General features: G+C 38.3%; 1 protein-coding gene across 3 annotated transcripts in view; it reads left to right on the top strand.

Annotated features, from left to right (window-relative positions):
* Positions 1-666: 666 nt before the first annotated feature.
* Positions 667-19,316, top strand: part of LOC120742817 (tensin-3-like) — a 50,658-nt gene continuing 32,008 nt past the window's right edge. The window contains exons 1-12 of one of the 3 annotated variants that reach the window (XM_040046254.1): positions 667-1,106; positions 4,816-4,989; positions 5,577-5,627; positions 5,711-5,833; positions 5,943-6,007; positions 7,428-7,511; positions 7,771-7,883; positions 9,232-9,292; positions 9,388-9,463; positions 10,057-10,186; positions 10,415-10,480; positions 14,736-14,840. In XM_040046254.1, the coding sequence (XP_039902188.1) occupies positions 4,840-4,989; positions 5,577-5,627; positions 5,711-5,833; positions 5,943-6,007; positions 7,428-7,511; positions 7,771-7,883; positions 9,232-9,292; positions 9,388-9,463; positions 10,057-10,186; positions 10,415-10,480; positions 14,736-14,840 (1,024 nt within the window). In that variant the 5' untranslated portion in view covers positions 667-1,106; positions 4,816-4,839. Of the gene's footprint in view, positions 1,107-4,815; positions 4,990-5,576; positions 5,628-5,710; positions 5,834-5,942; positions 6,008-7,427; positions 7,512-7,770; positions 7,884-9,231; positions 9,293-9,387; positions 9,464-10,056; positions 10,187-10,414; positions 10,481-14,735; positions 14,841-19,316 lie in introns of those variants that run through there. The other 2 variants (XM_040046253.1, XM_040046255.1) reach the window with 2 other exon arrangements.

Below are 19,316 nucleotides of genomic sequence, written 5' to 3'. Positions count from 1 at the left end.
TGTGTTAACACACCCGGCGTCTTAATTTTCAACAGTAAAAGTATCTTTTTACTGGTATTAATGATCTTTAATTCTTCAACACACATTTATAATTGTTCTGTCGATGATATTTGTGTTAAATGCCGTACGGGTCTTATTAATCAATAACCCGTCATCTGGCGCCATCTAGTGGAAAATGGACGTTATTATTGAGATATTGCCGACAGTATGTTATAGTCGTTGTACTGTTTTTTTTTCCATTATACATATTGTCCTCCTAACCCCGATTTACCATAACGATCAGTGATCAGTCTCTGGTAAAGCACTATGAAATGCATTTAATCTGTATGAAAATGCCTATAGAAATAAATTTTTTAGTGTCCAATAGCACCAAAAATATGTGTTTAAAGTGCTATTGCAGTAAATGTAAGCATCCACTGAAGTAGCCACATCAGTGCTAAAACATTGTGCTATTTATCTAGTGGTGGGTCTTGCATACATTAGATTTAACATCGCAACTGTTCAACTGCATGCAAAACAGTCATTTTTCACCAACTATTGAGTTTTACAAGTCAAATCAACCTAACTCAGTTTATTTGTATAACCCATTATCACACATGAAGGTTCAAAGGGCTTGGCAGACATAAACCATACAAGCAACAATTTAAGAAGTGAAGTTACAAGGTAAATCATATCTTAGAGGACTCTGTTTCTCCACTCTCTAGTTTAAAAAAATGTGATTAGTTAACATTGAAATGTTGGGAGATTATGCAGTAGATTTGAATAGAGTTACCCTGGAGTGGAGATAACTTAGAACAAACATTGTTGTCAGCTCCCATGTGTGTTGCTCGCTGTTTTTTTAAGAGTACTGTGATTGGATTGTTCCAGCTGTCTTTTTCACAAACAGGGGTGGACACACAGTGAAGTCACACTGCAGTCCAACAGAGGGCAAAGTGCAAGCAGTGCTGTAACAGTGCAGTTTATCACGCTCTCTCTTGCTCTCCATTCCTCCCTCCTCCCACCTCCTGTGAAGTCTCTCTCTCACACGCACACACACACATATGTTCACAGACTTTCACTCATCAGGCTGTACATTTGACTTCTTGTTTGCAGCACCAGAGGCCGAGGTAAGCCTGTTCCTGTTCTCTCTTAACACGTTACAGTAAGTGTGCGGCAGTGTTAGCCAACACCCTGCTTTCCCGCTTGAAAGCTTTCCTTGAAATCCAGTAGCCTCTGATGCTGGTCCAAATCTCTTTAGTGGTAGCATGTGATGGATGGTAAATTCAAAACGGGGGGTTAGGATTACCACTCCCACGCAGATGCAAAGATTAACCCACTGACACATTAAGACACTGAACCCCAGGAGACGTGTTTCCACTGGGCTTTAGTCCGTCTTAAGTCATTTAATCTTATATTAAGTCTTAAAATCTTGCCTACATTGCCAGTGGGGCTGTGATAATTCCACTCATTTCCATTGCTAACAACTTGCTTTGAGAATTCCTTTGAGTGAAGTGACATGATTTTGATACAAATGTTGCTGCAGGATTCAATTCAGTGTATCTCTGGGTTGGGGTGGGAGAATGTGTAAGAAAATAAAAAAATCTTTGTGGGGATCAGTTGGACTAAATGGAGATTAGCTTAAAGCTCAGGACAAAGGAGACTTTAACGGAGAGCACAGAATTGGACAATAGATCCTGACCACCACAACCATGGTGGGACATCGCTGTCAATTTCACTTGTGGTATTTTGTGCAAACACTTTCAATTTCAAACAGCCCGTTTGGCTGAGTTAACAAATCAAACCCTGGCTCTGCTCCTTCTGCATTTAAGAGGGAAGTCTTTTGCTTGTGAGGAGAAAAATAGAGAAATAAAGATGGCTAATCCATTTTGAAATGCCTTCCTTTAAAAGGGGAAAGAGAGGCTGTAATTGGATGTGACCAGTTTGGGCTCCCTATGGCAACATGTGTATATGCATGTGTGCGGTTAAGTCGCACACTTCCGTTTGTTTTGCTTCCACAGGCGGAGCGCGGACAAATTTAGATTGCAGCAGTCTTAAAACGTTGGAAAAACAGCCCAGAAATACATCATTGGAGAGCAGTCAGTCATTAAGAGTGTTTACCCAACCCTGTCAGAAAGGGCTCACTCGAAAACAGCAGTGCAACAAGTCCAGTTCACAGACAGTTAAGATTTAAACCACCATGCTGTATATGTATGCGTGCATTCTGAGGCCAACGGGTCCCTGAGCACAGATGTGTAAAAGCCCCCCCTCCACCCCTGCCCTGCAGTCTTTTTGGTGTGTGTAGTAGTTTGCAGTAGTTTAATGATTCTTGGTTACCTTTATGGCTGAGTAGGCTTTTTTTTTAATCTATTTATAGTAATTTTGTAACTCTATCTGATTTGTATCTCATTTTAAGCATTAGCTATCTCTTTTTAGTCCTTTTTTTGTCTTTGTGTTGTTCTTAGTCTGTCTTTATGTTTTTGCGTCTTCTCCCCTTAGTTTTTGGTACTCCGGCTTCCACCCGCAGTAGAAAGACATGGAGTTAGTGTGGTTACATTAATTGGTGACTCTAAATTTCCCACAGGTGTGAATGAAAGAAGAAAAAAAGTCGTCTGTCTCTAGGTGTTGGCCCAGTAACAGGCTAGTGGTCTGTCCAGGGTGTACCCCACCTGTTGGCCTGTGGTACCTGAGATAGGCTGTAGCAGCCTATTGCTTCTCTTAAGTGGTTTTGTGTCTCTTTGGAGTCATTTTGCATCAATGTCAGCTCATTTTGCATCTCTTTGCAATTTGTTCATGTCTGTTTGCACTTATTTTGCATCTCTCTGCTGCCATTTAGTTTTTAGAGGCTACAGTAAAGCTGTCAGCTATCCTAGCATATTCATTTCTTTCATTGTTGAAGAACTCTAGATTCTCAGGTTCAGTCTTGAGCAGCTTGAGATTTACAAATCCTGGTCCTTTGCCAGTCTTTTTTGCTTACTACACTCAAAATTGGAGACAACATAATAAAAAAACCCCAAAAACTGTATCATTCTCCAAAATGTCCTGAAGACTTTTTTTTGACTCAGTTCTTGGACACACAACATAACTTAGAGCTTAATTTGTGGCAGCTAAATTAAAAACATGTAGTTCCTTTAATGACGCAGGCTGCTGCTGCAGTAGATTATTCCTGTATGTTGTTTCAATGAGAATGCCTGTCTCTGTTTACTTTGCTGTGGTCACATGGTCAAGATAAAAGCAGGTCAACCACTGCTCTTGTCACACTAATTTCTTTTCTACTGTGTCTGGGTATCACTCCTCTAGATATACATGGGCATGAATGTAATTTCCATGCTCCATATACTCATATAACCCCTCTGAAAACACAGAATTTATTTAAGAATGGGCAAAGAAATCACATTGTTTCGGATCTCAAATGATATTGTGTAGAAAAACATAAAAAAAAATTTTTGAACGGAAGGCTAGATTATCCTATAGACTATCCAATGGATTTTAAAGGGTAGACCTTTTATTTCTTTGTTCTAATTTTAATATAATTTTGTATGCGCAGCTTTTCAGCTTAACTTTTCACACTTTCACAACTGACAATAAACCATATTATTTTACACTTTAAACCAACAGTCAAACGATACCTCTCTGCTATTGCTTTTAACATGTTTTTTATATATTTTTTTATATATTTTTTTTTGCACATTTTTGTTTTGAGTTCTTACTATGAAACGGCACATTCATTGGTTGAGCATGTCAAGGATGATTCTTCTCTGAAATTCTTGGAAATTCATGAAAATTGACATAATGTTCTCTCTTTGACCTGAAAATAACAGCAAAACCCATAAACTTAAAATATTTACTGAGGTCGTAGAAGATGGAAGCTGCCTTTTTGTAACTACAGGTTATATCCACTTATCCACTATATCACTGTCAATAACTTTAAGTGATGAAGAATTCTATAACTTATTACAATATTTGCATTAATGTGACAAAATTTTGATTTGTGACTTGCTGAGTTGTTAACATTATATATGGTCTAAAAATGGTGTCAAAAGTAAATATCTAAAGCATGTTATTAAGGACAGAAAGCTACTTCTACATTTTATACTAATGTTACATGTGTAATATAGTATGAATATTAGTTGCTGTCCACATAGTGAAGTGTTAGTTAGCAAAAAGCATTTTTAGTAGTAAATCTCATCAGGTTCAAAACATTTATTTATACACTTGAAAAGGATATCAACATGTTTAAAAACTCTAAGAGGTGCTACTGTCTTTCTAGAATGATCATTTTTAGTACCCACTTGTTCCTATTTTAAAGAGAAACTGAGTGAAATGACTGACTTTGTCAGCTAAATAACGGAACAGAAAACAAAGTAGCATAGCTAGTCAAAAGGTTCCTGCTGATATGACTTTTCTTTTTTCGAAATATAGGGCCAGTAATGCTTAAAACTTAAAAAAAAAGACCTTTGTCAAGCTGTTCCAGTCATGAGACTGAAAACAGCTCAGCCACATTTTCCATGTCTTGTCAGAATCAGTGTTTTCAGGTTTAGTGCTGATGAGTAATGAGGTTAAGATTTGGTGTTTGTGGCTCACTGTTAACTCTTCTGTGGTTGCAAGATCAGTAAGGCTTCCGGTGACTAAGCTTTTGGTTGTCCATGACCTCGCTTTGTTTTAGCAACACATCATGTAAAAGGCTTTGTAAGACTGATCGCATTTGAACTCAGTCCCATGCTGTGTAAGCTGAAATGCAGAAGTGCAGCCGATGTGACACAAGCAAGTCTCACTTCTCTAAATTTTCTTCAGCTATTCTTTTTTTCACCCACTGTATCACTACTTGGGTCTTTGCAGGCAACTGTGTGACTGAAACCAACTATGGAGGAAGCACATAGAATGGATCTGACCTACATCACTGAACGTATCATCACCATATACTCCCCTCCCAGGTGTCCAGAGGAGATCTATCTGCAGAACCTATGGGAGATTATTCCCATGCTGCAGTCCAAGCATGGACAAAACTACATGGTGAGACAAGTAGATGAGATAAAGATAGCTAGAGAAATTTTATTTTTTAAAGGTAATTGAAAAGCAAACCAAACTGATTCAGAGATTTGAGAGACAGTGGCCTGCTTTTATAAAAAAATAAATATAATTTAAACAATCATGAAGCTTACCGTTCGTACATTCAGTTGTTTTACTAATTTCTTTATTCCAAAACAATATGGAAAGCATCAAAACAACCACATAACAGAAATCAAATGCATACTATGAGAAACTTAAAACATTTTATTTAGTTTATCATTTTTCTCATTACACTCTTCCTTTCGTTGTAGTATAATTTGTCTTATGTTTGGAAGTCTTTGTTTTCTGTCCTTGAATGACTGGATATGTTTTATAAGTTACATATAGCTCTATATTAGGATAAATATTATAAAAGTTCCTTACTTGACCTTGCTTCCCTAATCATCATGTTCCTCATACCTAGATGCAAACATTCAGGTAACTGTAAGGTTAAATGTTAGTTAATAAATGTTAAACCACAGAAAAATCTTGTATGCAACCAGCAGAAGTGATTTATTTATTTTATCTCATGCAAACAACCCTTTTTTCAGCTCATCAACCTCTCCCGGAAGCATGACACTGTGAGCAGACTCAACCACAAGGTAATTCTAATGCACTCAGTTTAAATGTCACAATGTAAAACTGTAAGCAGGTACTATAGCGCAACTGGGGCTTTTTCCGTCAGGTTTTGGACACAGGATGGGTGGATCTCTTGGCTCCCAGCCTGGATCAGATCATCGGTGTGTGCACAGCAATAGAGAACTGGCTGAACGCCCATCTAAAGCATGTCCTCGTGTTACACTGCAGGGTAAACATCACTGTAGTCACCGACACTGGCATGTTCTCTAAAGGCATTTGTGCGATGTACGTAAGCACCTAAATTTTATTTATCCTGATCTTTTGACTGTTCCTAACAGGGAGGAAAAGGTCGACTTGGAGTTTTGGTGGCATCCTACATTCACTTCACCTCCATCTCAGCCAGGTAACACTGACTTTTTAAACAGCAGGGAAAGTTTCTGCTGTGCTGGATATTGGTTGTGCATAGGGACTAAATAACTGCACTGCCATTATGTAAAACAAAGCAATATCACATGGCTTAGGTCTCATCTTACACTAGTGTCCTTGGGGTGGAGTTAATATAAAGGGATCTAGATCACCCTAGTCATCATACTGGGTTCAGGCCATAGTTGTTTATAAAATGTAGCCTGCTGTCAGTTTTCGAGGTTTTTCAAAGGAGTTCATCCTACAGCAAGATAATAGGCCAGGGGTGGGCAACTCCAGGCCTTGAGGGCCGGTGTCCTGCAGGTTTTAGATGTGTCCTTGATCCAACACAGCTGATTCAAATGGCTAAACAACCTCCTCAACATGTCCTGAAGTTCTCCAGAGGCTTGGTTGCCCAACACCGGTCTAGGCTTTATATGAGAGAAGTGTTACACATCTCCAGGGTCAAACCTTAAGTTGGTTTTTGGATGAACTAGAGAGAAGGGAGAAACTAAGCAGGTCTAAAACATTTTTGAGACCTTCTGCAACAGTGTTAGTATAAACTTTTTTGTTTCATTTTGGTGTTTGGCTGCTGAACTCACTCACATCTTATTTTCTGAAATAAATCAAGAAACTATGCACGGATAGCTGGATCAATAAACCGTCTTTTAAAATTTGGGATCAGGCCTAAACACAGGCCTCTTCTCTTCTTGGGAGTATAACCTTACATTTTGATACAGATATTGAAGTTTTGCAAAGGATTCATCCTAAATTCTCATAAAATGGACTTCTCGGAGTGATGCAAAAAGAATATTTTCATATGTTGTTGTGTCCAAAAAACTTTTCAGGCTCTGGACTTCACATGTTGGTAATGTTATCTCTGATTACATCAAAGTGCAGGACATGGAGCTGTGAAGTATTGCGCCAGTAGTGACATTTAGTGCTGGACATGTTTGCAGATCAAAGAGTGCTGACTGAACAATAGACAGAGGGAATAGTGGCTGATCTGCTGCGTGTCTCCACCAGGCAAAGGGCAGCACGGCTGACAGTAGAGACTTTGAACTGTGATTATGTTTGATTTTTGGGCAGGGATCCTGTTTCTGTTGGACACCAGTGAATACATTTACACCGACTCTGAGCAAACACAAGAGCCTTCATAGCATCATCCTATAGCTTATGTGTGATTTTATGGTCCACAGCTGAACTATTAAAATGATGTCCTTGTTTTGCCACATCTTATTATGGCATGTTGGGAAAGTTCAATTTGAGGCAAATCACTAAGAAAATGCAGAAAAAGAGGAAACTTCAGACACGTTGACAGTGCATGTGTTCCATACTTGAACACCTCACTCTTATACATATATATATATACATCAACATGAAACCCTAGAACATTATCTAAAAATGTGTCTGTCTCTCAGTGCAGACCTTTCCCTCGACCATTTCGCCATGAGGAGGTTCTACAATGACACGCTCTCTGCTCTTATGACCCCTTCACAGAAACGGTAAAGATTTACATGACTGATTCCTGGAGGTCAAAGTTCAACTGTGGTTCAACTCTAAACCTGTGCTCTGTGACCAAAACATCTGCCATTGACCTGAGATCGCATGCTCATTGATCACCTGATTGACCGTTTTGTGAAACAGTTAACATAATAAAGCTACTGAGAACCAATGGAACCAGGGAATTCAGTGAAAATCTAACTATACTGTCTTCCATTTCTAATAATGTTATAGATACAGACTTTCTTTCTGCTTTTTCAGGTATGTATGGATGCTGGGCAGCATATTAAAAGGCAGACTAAAGATGTCTCCTTCTCCATCTTTCCTGCTCTGTGTTGTTCTTTATAGTCTCCCCAAACTAAGACCAGATGGAGGTAAGCAGCACAAACAGGTTTGGCATTTTAGCTCATGCAATCCTGATTTTTTTCTCTTTTTTTTCTTTTTTTTGTCAGTTAGTTGTGACCATATATTTAACCTGGGATAGCTGGGATAGCAAAGCTCATTTGTAGTTCACTATAAGATTATGGGACGCAGATATGAGCTGATTAAAAACAGACTTAAGACACACCCCAAAAAACTGAATGTACAACTCAACAAGGTAAACTTGTGCATAACTTTATGGCTTATTAAAATTAAAACAGGTGAGCTAAATAAACATTGAAAGTGAAAAAGTAGTCATAGAAATCAAAACCTTTTTTTATACCAGTCTGTTTATTTCAGCCATTTTTACATAAAAATCTATGGATTTTTTGTTTTGGAGTGAGCCTCAAGTGGTTATTTCACCAACTGCAGTTTGTGACATTTCCTTGCAATGTAGAGGAAGGAGAGATGTGATTTGAGCCTTTATGAGCCTAGCAAGGTACCCATTGTTTTAATCTAGAGATCCTCAACACCTCGATCAGATCTTTACACATAACATGACACAATTTCAAAATTCAGCAAGGTAGTGAAAACCAAGGTGAGCCTTGCATGTTATTGTAACAGAAAATGAAAAAAAATCAGTAAATGGATTCTTTTTTTTTTCTTTCTTTTTTTAACTTTATTTATTAAGCGCTTTTCACAGACAGGCAATCACAAAGCGCTGTACACAAATATTAAAATATTAAAATAAACAATAAAATCAATAGACATTATATACAATGTAAAAGATCAAATGTAGATAATGTAAAAAAAAAATATAAAATATGTAGATCAACAAAAGGCTTGTTTGAACAGAAGAGTTTTTAACTGTTTTTTTTAAAAGAATCCACAGAGTCAAGCAAACGTAATTGTAGTGGTAAACTGTTCCACAGCCTTGGTGCAACAGACTGAAAGGCTCTGTCCCCTTTTGTCTTCAGTCGTGTACGGGGAACAACTAAGAGACTCTGAGTCTGTGAGCGGAGATGACGAGCAGCAGTGTATTTTAAAAGAAGCTTGGATAAGTAATCTGGAGCCTGGCCATTTAGTGCTCTGTATGTTAAAACAAGAATTTTAAATTCTTAGGGTTCTCTGAGTGTTCCTAGTGTAAGGCTGTGTGCCCAGTCTGTACACCAAAGACTGCTGCTGTCCACTGTCCACTGTGAAGTGCTTGAAAAGTGATGGTCTAAGTCTTCACCTTGCTATATAAAGTGCCTTGGAGTCACTGTTGTTGTGAACTTGCTTCATCTGTCTATCTTTAGTCAAAGTTTTCTTAAACTACCCTGTTTAACTTGAATTATAATATCTCTGTTGATGTTGTCTCAGGATGTTTCCTGTTCTTGAGGGTCTACCAAAGTCTACAAGCTGTTTGCACGTCTCCAATTTAGTAAGAAATACATAATTTACACACAGTAAACACAGTAACCGTGGAGCTTACATAAAGCATAAGGTACTAATATGTGCATCTCATGTTCATCTCAGCCATGTTAATGCAGCTGAGACAGATCGCCTCTACATTGTGCTTCAGCCCGCTCAGCTGCTCAAAGGGGACATCATGGTGAGTTGTGATACTCTGTATATTTTGATTTTTATCAGCTAACTGATGAGCAGATGTTTACACAAGAGTAAGGAGCTATTGTTTAATTTTGTAAACAATTTTTGAACATGTGTTGATTTTGAATTTTTCATTCTTCAAGAAATATGAACTTTCATGAATGAAAAGTTTATTAAAACTTTTCACCTGAATCGAATGCTCCCCTGTGGACTGATTTTTGAATATCTAGCCCCATGTCTAACCCCTCCGGCACTATTACTACTACTACTACTACTAATAATAAACATTTCTGTAATTGGAGGACACATCTGTGTTGCATTATTTGAATATTACACTTGCAGTTATATGTATATATATGGTTTTAATGGTTTATTTGTGCATCTGCATGTATGCATGAGTATACATTTTTTTGCTTGAGCACCAACAGGACAAGTTAAACAGAACTGACCATTCTGTCTAATGCCAGACCCAAATCTATCTTTGTTTTAATCTGCCTAAATTTTAAATGTAACTTTTTAAAAATCTTTACAAAAAAAATGAACAGTCATGTTTTATTTTTTATTTGTTTTTATTATCGTCTCACTGTCTGTTTGTAGGTGGTTTGTTATGACAAAAACAGCCGGTCAGCCAGTCGTCAGGTCGTCTTCCGGCTCCAGTTTCACACGGGCCTCATATCTGGACACGCCCTCACTTTCTCAAAGGCGGACCTTGACTGTGCCAGAGAAGGTATTTATGACCTGCTACCTCAGCCTACACACTGCCAGGTGCAGTCTTAGTGCAGCACCACTATCAAGCTTAATCAGTAACTGATAAATCTATCAGCCAGTCTGCTCTCCATCTACCTGAACTAACCCTGGAACCATATCAGCTCCGCAGGTGTGAAGGGCACATGGAAATATGCACAGAATGCCAAGTTAACTGTCCAGCTCTCTGATCTCTCCCTTAACGTTCCAGATGCCCGATTCCCAGAAGATGGAAAAGTAGAGCTGCTATTCTCTGAAAGTCCTGAAAAAATTGCAGGTAGGTTGTCTCTCACAAAAAACTTTCCTTTGATGTGTTCTTCAGTAAAGCTTGTATATGCATAATCATAATTTTGGTTAAAATATGATGCAGGTGTTGCAGTTTCTGGTGGATATTAAGAATTCTCATTGAGCCAGCTAAAGTCTTTTGATCCTGTTTAGAAACATAAAACATTTTTATATACCGTACTCCACCACTCATCAAAAGCAGATTGTTTGGCAGCTGCCATTTGTAGAATAACTACAGTACTGTTCAAAACTCCTGATCCACTCCTCATTTCTTTATATTTTTTTATGAAATAGAAAAAAGATTCAGCACTTTATTGAAATATTTGCACAAGTATGGAAATACAGGATATAAGGAAAAAAACTGAGTTTGTGCAATTTTAATAAGCTTGAAAATCAATATTTGCTATGACAGCTTATTTTTCAACGCAGCCTGAGCTCTCTTAGGCAAGCTTGGGTGTAATTTCTTAATTAGTCTCCAGGAATAGTTATCCTCTTCAAGGACATTCAAAGCTCTTCTTTGAACGTTGGCTGACTTCTGTTCTCTGTCGAGATGAGCCCACACTGCTTCGATAATGTGGAAGTACATTATCGAAGCAGTGTGGGGAGGCCAGTTCATGACTGAGAATATTCAGTTTTTCTATCCAGGTATGCTTTTACTCCACTGGCAGTGTGTTTGGGGTCATCGTTGTGCTGAAAAACTAAGCTGTTGCCAATCAGATGCTTTTCAGATGATACTGGATGGTTGATCAAAAACAGCTGGTGCTTTTCTGTTTTCATATTTCCATCGGTGTTGTCAGAATCTTCAACACCACTGGCTGAAATGCAGCTCCAAACGATGACAGAGCCTCCACCAATGAGTCAGACTTTCTTCTAAAAACGTTCTAAGGCTTTCAGATGCCTGGAAAACTATTGCTCTAGAGCACTTTGGCTCCTTGGAAGGAAAATATAAAGCAATACTATATACCAAGATACATTGTACTGTATCTTAAAAGAAATGTATTTGCAGGTCTCAAGCGAAAGATTTCTTCTTCATATAAAACTTGATCTGACTCACGAATGTACTAGTGCCAAGTTAACGCTGCATGACAGTTGCCCTAGAAGAGCATAGACATAGTGGGTCAATACCGCACATGGGTATTAGTGTCAGGGTAGAAAGAAATTACTCATATGAAAGCATTACTCATACACAGATTCCTAGAAGTCAAGCATACTGTTAGATCAAGTCTAGTCTAGCTCACCTGCACTGATTTAATTGCCAAACCACATTTGCCTTTTTTTTTATATATATACTTTTTGCTCAGCTTGTACCCTTGCAATGGATTTCACAAATAAACAAATGCTATATCACTTTAGCTTGCCCACAGTTTCTGTGTGCCTTTAAGCAACTTTGCAACTCATCCCCACTCCAAATTTGGAGTTGAATAATTTTGGAACAGCACCAATAACATAATAATTATTTACTAATTATTACTAACTAATGTGTAATTATGTGTTAAATTATTCAGTTACTTCCTGGAGAAAGTCATTTCTTACACTACTTTAGTGTTACTCTGTAACAGGACATGAAATGCACCGTTGTATAATTATTAGTTAACAGTACAAAAGTTATGCTAGAGTCCCACACACTGACACAAATCTCTATCCTGAGGATGAGGACGCACAAGGTCTTTCTTTTAGTGTTTCTATATCAACACAAACCCCAACAGCAAAGTTGAAAAGCAGCACAAAGAGCACTTCACAGCCATCCTCACAGTGACTGTACTGGAAATGGTAGCAACAAAGTCCTACTGCTACCTGTTACCTGTTTGAGTTTAGGTGATAGCTGCTTGTCTGGGGTCAGCATACAGCTTAACACTTGAATTAAATTGATAATCCAAAAAAATGAAAGATATACTCTACTGTTATATTCTTTTTTCATATATTACCAATAAAAGTAATAAAATAGTGGAAATTTACAAAGAACATATCGATGAGAGTTTCCATGTTAAGTTAGATAGTAACTCTGTATTATTACATTTTTAATGTTTAAATTACTAAAAATGAGTAATCTTTGTATTGATTGTGCATTTTGTTGTGTAACAGCTCTTTGCTTTTGTATATGTTTGTGAGCTGTCATGAAGTGTGGAATCAGAAGAATGCAAATGTGGTAATGCGGTAACCAGCAGATTAAACCAAAAACGAACCTTTAATTAAATCTGTAATGCAGTAAAGCAAATGTCCACAGAGGGAAAAGTCAAAATCCAAAATTCTGCAGAGAACAGGGAGCAGATGAGGAGAGCTTAACAGATGATCTGAAAAAGAACAACAGAAATTGGCTATAAATACACAATTAAAGGAACCAGGCAGGGTTGAAATTAATCAAGACAGGGATGCAAAAGAAGCAAAAAATGCAAGACAGAAGACTACCTAAATAAAAGAGGAAGTGAAATAGATATAGACAGAGACAAGAACTTTATAGAATGAATAACCTGAAGGCCCACACAGAAAAAGCACTGAGGGAACAACTTAAACAACTTAAACTCTAGCATAAGGACTACATTAAATGTACTTAAATGTACTTCCAAGCGTTCCTGCAAAGTCTCACAATTTGACACATAAGATGAAATCCAATGGTGATGATAAAACAAGACACTTAGACAAGTATTGCAACCAGCTATACAACATGCCTACTTGTAATTTGTTTGATTGTTGTGTAGCCCTTGATGACATATAGATAACCTTTTAGAGTTTTCATTTTCAGTTTTTCAAGCATCAGCGCTGCCAGCCAAACAAACTATGTTTAGTCATTTGCTCCAGAGCTGCAGTTAGCTAGTCAAATCACATTATAAATATGTTCCAAGAGGAAATGAAAAAGAAAATGAGCTCTGTCCTGTGCTGTACAGTTAGTAAAGGATTGCTCATGCTAATGGATAATAAAAACTATGCTAGATCTTTTTTGGGGGTGTTTCTATGGCAATCATACCAGCAATGATATGCCCCCAAAATGTCACTTATCACACCCATCTTTAAGCACTGAAATATGTCTATCATAACTTAACTTCAGTCAGCTTGGCTTACAGACTGGTCAGTCAGCAACCTAATGGCAACATTTGGACTTTGTTCTAAGTTTTAAAGGGTTTTCAGTAATAGCTCTCCAACTTTTCTTTGGATTTTGGCCACTTTTCTATTAATTTTAAGGGAAAATAAGTGGCTACAGGTCCTTTTGGAATTCAGGTTCATGACAGTGACCCAAACACATTGCCAGTGCAGTAAAAGCATACCTGGATAGAAAATCACCCAATGCAACACTGTCGGTCATAGATTGGCCTCCCCAGAGCCTGGACCTCAACATTATCACTTGAAAGTGAACCCAAGATCCAAAGAAGAGCTTAGTAATGCCCTTCAAGATGCCCGGAGAACTACTTCAGAAGACTACTTAACGAAATTATACCAAAGCTTGCCTAAGGGAGTTCAGACTGTGTTGAGGAATAAAGATTTTATACAATATCTTATACTGACTTTTATGTAGGGCGGTTAGGTCAATTGATTATTTTAAATTGGCCATAGGAGTGAATGTGAGTATGAACTGTTTTTGTCTCTCTGCGATACCCCTCAGATATTCTGACTTTTATTTTCTTGTTTGGTGAAAAACCTTGAAAAATCCAAACATGTAGCCTCTCTAATTGATGCAGCAAGACTATATTCATATTATTTGGATTAAAAGGCTGCACCAGGCTTCAATGTGTCTTTAATTCAAGCAGACAAGACATGAGTCAAACTGAAGAATAACACACTCTGACACATTGCCTGTGAATGAAATGATCGGTCAGCCAGGTGGGGGCAGTGTTGGACACCACACCGGCCAAACTGGCCATCATCAACTGTAGTCACACTCCTTTCCTCTCAACAGGAAGCAATACACAGAGTTATCACACACACACACACACACACACACACACACACACACACACACACACACACACACACACACACACACACACATACATATCTGACAGGAATTCAGATTGTAGATACTGAGCACACAGGAAATACATACAGCCGGACTCACAAACACACACATCCAGACACACAGATCTTAATGAGCTGATAGAAATCAGAGTCTAACCCAAAATAAGGCTCACAGCAATATTTGAAGCAGATTTTCTGCAGGATCGGCTGTTGGGGATTTGCCCTAACACCAGTGTTTGAGTTTGCGTGTCTTGTTGTTGTTTCACTGACTCCTGACCAGCACTGTTTGTCATGTGCAGGCAGAGAGCTGTGGCACAATGGACGCTCTGTGACAGTGGACTATGACACCTTGGACCCTTTGGTTAGACGAGACTCTTATCAGGACACATCTTGTCTAGAAACAGGTGAGGTGTATTTTAATATTTCTTAATCAGAAATTCCCCACATTCTTCTCCTTCTTTCAGTTTCTTTTCCTGTTTTTTGAATTTCTGTACTTCCTCTGAATTTATTATTACCCAGGGTTGAACAGGATAACATTTTATCTGAATACCCCTTTTGGGAGATAGATTAGCTTGTCTTCACTGCTTTAACATAGTATATATAAATACAACAAGAAAAAAACAATAAAGCTATGTCTGTGATAGAGAAATGGTCGCAAAATAAAAGTAAAAATAAATACATTTAAAAAAAAAAAACGTTACACACATCTAAGCAGGTGAACCAGTAAAGATGCAATTTCCATATGTCCAATGTTACAAAATCTAGGATTACATAATCCCTCTATATCATGCTCATGTTCACACAAAGGCTTTTAGTGAAATAAAGCAGACCAGTATAAAGCATAAAAAATATCTGGGTTAACTTTGTCCAAAGTGAGAATTTGTGATTTATATTATTCACCCATTCACACACCTTTGTACAAGCCCTTGTTTCTACACCCAAGTAGAGCATTCACACTCCAATGGACACAGCAGAGAGCTCTTTGGGATTCAGTATTTTGCTTTGGGACACTTCGGCAGGTAGACTGGAGCAGCCAATGATCAAACCACCAACCTTCTGATTAGTAGATAACCTGCTCTACCTCCTAAATACAGCCACACCAATAGCAATAGCAAAGACTGTAAAGAATATTTTTGCGTTGAAAAACAAATGCAAAATAAAAACTTACAATTGGTGAAATAACCCTTTACTAGAGCAAGCATTATAGTAATGCTCAAGTAGCCTACTAGGGAAGGACAGAGGTTTAAAAAGTGATTGCAGTAGCTCTGTATTCAGCCAGAGTTAAGCCAGCTTCCCTCGACAGCAGCCAACTGCAGCCACAATTACAGCTACTAACAGTAATTTAAAGCAGTATGCAAGTATCTCAGGAGCTTTATAAAAATATCCTGTTTGAGGTTAAACGAAAGTGATCACTTTCATTTAATGTGTTTTTAAGTAATGTCCAATGTTAGATTTCACTGGGCAAGGACTGGTGGCCTTGCTTATCCAAATGGAATGGTGTAACTTTGTCTTGTTACTTTTTTAAAAGAAAACTTCTCTGACTTCGATGAACTCCCCTTCAATATTATTTCCTTTTCTGTCTCCAGCTTTTAACACAGCCCATACTCTTAAATTGTGTCCTTGTAATCCTTTTATGGCTATCTGCGCCTCTACCATGTGAGTTGAATCTTCTGCAAAATAGAGACCCCTGTATGCCATATTCCTGCCAAGAGCCTTTTCCCCAAGGGACCAATGTATGGTGCCCTGATTTGTTGATATCAAAAATGGACTAGAAAAGTATTTTGTTGACATTTTCTGAAAACTACTGGAATATATCAGAGATACCCTTTAAATAATATTTATCTCAATTTGAAAGAGAAGGTGATGTTTGCTGTCTGAAGGTTGTGCTGAAAATGCAATTAAGAAAGTGGTCCAAGGAACATAGTTCTTCCAAGCAATCTGGAGATGGAAGAGACCATGCCTGCCAAATTTGCATCAAGCATATCTTTTGAATTTAAGGTCCAATCCCAGAATTTTTTATAAGGTGATGATATGTCAAATATTTATATATCTGTGTGTGTTTTGTAGCTTTTTTGGTAACCTTTCCATTACAGTACCTTTGGCTGTTATGTAGTAGTTAATACCCTTAGATCCCTGAGATTGTCTGTTTGGCCTTTGCTGTGGCCAGTCTTGTGGGTAATTGCCTGGTCATCAGTGTGACAGCTTACAACTGTTGTGGTCACAAAGGCCTCTTTGACATTCCTGGGAACGGGTGTAATGCCAATCTTTGAGAGCGCAGCCAGACCAGAGCTGTGTGTTTTGGAGGCGGTTGTGGGTTTTTAAATTTTTTTTATATGAAGTTTCCATTAGGTGGAATAAATGTTCACACACAGGAAATAAACAATACAAAACAAGACCTCAAAATTGAGACAGCTGAAACAATCACTTGTAAGTGGAAGGTTAAGGCTTCGGCTCCAGCTGTTTTGCTAAACCTGCCCATGGTCAGCCATGTAATTTAGATAGAGCTTTTACAAGCGGCATGTAAACACACATAGACACACGCTCACATGAATGCAAACAACTAGCCATTACACGTTACACATAAGCGTAATGAAGGTGCAATGCCAGTTAGCCGCACAGACACTTGCAAGAACATTGTTTTCAATCACAGACGGTTCTGCTTTGCCCTCCCACACACTCCTCCTCACTTTATCTCCTCATCTTCTTGTACTTTCTCCCTTCCTCTTGTCTCCTTTATCTAATCTCCTATCTCACTCTTTCTACCTTCAAGTTCAAGTTGCAGGTTGCAATTTGTCCAATGTGTCCCCATCCCCCTTTTCCAGACAATCTCTCCAAAGCCCGCCTCCATGTTTACATTCCCCTCTCCATATTTGGAGAGCTCAAGGTCCTTATGCTTTGTTTGCTTTTTGTTTTTGTTTTTTTGGTGTGTGTGTTTTTTTTCCCTTGAAAGTGCAATATGTGTGTTGTACACACTTTTCCACCTGTGTGTTCGTGTGTGTGTGTGTGTGTGTGTGTGTGTGTGATTGCAAGTCTAGTGAATGATCCACCCTTCAGTTTCCTTTCTCTCCAGTTTCCCCTTTGGACATAAAAATGCATGAGTGCACTCTCTCTCTGCCTACCTGTCGCAGCCTGGACAGGATGCAGGGGGGAGGGCAAAAAAAAGGAGGCAAAGCAGAGCGAATTACGTGTTGACGGCAAAGGCGGGGATTCATAGTGCAGGGACTGAGTGCAAGAGTGACATGAGAGAGGGGAAAGAGAGAGTAGGAGAGGGGACACTGGAGAGCTCTTAGCACCTTAAGAGAAAGAATGTTCTTTGCTTGTCTTCCTGTGGCAGCCTGAGAGACAGTGAGGACTACAAACACTGTAAGAAGAAGAGAAGCTAGCCTAAATCTTTTTCACTTTGCTTTCACTTCCATCCTTTTCATTCTACCCTCGTCCCTGTGTCTCTTTCCATTCTGCTTGTCATCTGTTCCTGTTTTCCTCTTTCTGTGACTCGAGTGGTTATGCTTGAGCAAAGCATTTCCATCCTGTTTCTAGTCTGCAGTGGGGCCAGTGAAAGTTTACTCCTAGCAGTCGAAAAAGTAAGCTCGACTTCATTTATTTATTTATTTACTTCTATTAAAGTGATGAAGTTCTGTAAATTGTGGAGTTATGCAGCATGTTTGGAAACTGTGTGCATCTCTCTGTGAGAGAGCTATTAGACCAGCTGTGAGGGTTTACCATGCATGTCTGGTATTTGAGTTTTATTGCCTCTCTGGACTTAAGAGGCTATCTTCATACAGCTCTGGTATGCACTGTACGTATTGTTGTATTTACTATACAGGGCAGTCCTGTCGAAGTGCAGCACCCTGTTTTGGAAGATAACTTGCTCTTTTAGTCATACAGCACTGTTTAGTTTTCTGTGTTTCACGGATACAATTTGCAGATATTTTCATTTGGTCTATAACAATGTCAAAGACCTAGCTTACTGTCATATGATATGCAGTGTTTAACAAATTTATTAGACTGCTTTTATGTTCTAACCATAAATACTTTATACATAAAAGTATGTTTAAAGTATTGAAAATCTAATATGATGCTATATTAAATACTTTAGTGGTTAATCCACCAGCATGGATAAGCTCTTAAATCAAAATAATTTAATGCTAAAATAAAACTACCAGTAATGATTGTTACACTGAATTACACTCATTCTGTATTGCAAAGCACTGTTATGTTGTGAAAAGCGCTACCTGAATGAACCTTACTTACCTAATTTGTGACTTCTCAGCAAAGTATAAAACATGAATTCAGTCATTATTAGTTTTACACAGGTTTTCAACAGATTTCTAACATATTTGTTTTTTGTTGTTTTTATGACAGGTGGTCTAATGAATTTGTTAAGCACCGTATATGACAAAAAATAGCAATTTGTCTCATTTCTGAAGCTATATCATTGCAGGAATTGCAGGAAGACAAATATATTCTCTTGTTGCTACACCCAGTTAAAGGATAGAAAAGCTGTGTGCGTGACCATGCTATCGGTTGTATCTGACCCAAGGTAGACATCTATGAAAGACACGTCCTTTGTGTGACACATGCATCTACCAGCAAACACAAAGGGGCTCTGTGTTATCTCCATGGAGTGTGTCTGGCGTAATGAGTCATGTACAGTAGTTGTGCAGGCACAGAATCACAGGTAGCAGGAATATGTTCAATTCCAAGGTGCTGTTTTCAGCTTTAAATACAGTTTTCTGAGTGCAGCTTTGACCATTTTATGCTGAAATATCACATCTGTGTCCTCTGATTGTGCTGCTGACGTAATACAGTTTAGCAATTTGAAAAAAAAATCTGCTTCAAAAGAGGTAATTAGCCAGTTGTCTGTTGTACTCTCCTGTAAT

Source organism: Simochromis diagramma, unplaced genomic scaffold (genome assembly GCF_900408965.1).
Source record: "Simochromis diagramma unplaced genomic scaffold, fSimDia1.1 OVJJ01000553.1, whole genome shotgun sequence".
In the NCBI taxonomy this organism is placed as follows: Eukaryota; Metazoa; Chordata; class Actinopteri; order Cichliformes; family Cichlidae; genus Simochromis; species Simochromis diagramma.
The sequence above is the reverse complement of the archived record's forward strand: the minus strand, read 5'-3'. Positions and strand labels throughout refer to the sequence as shown.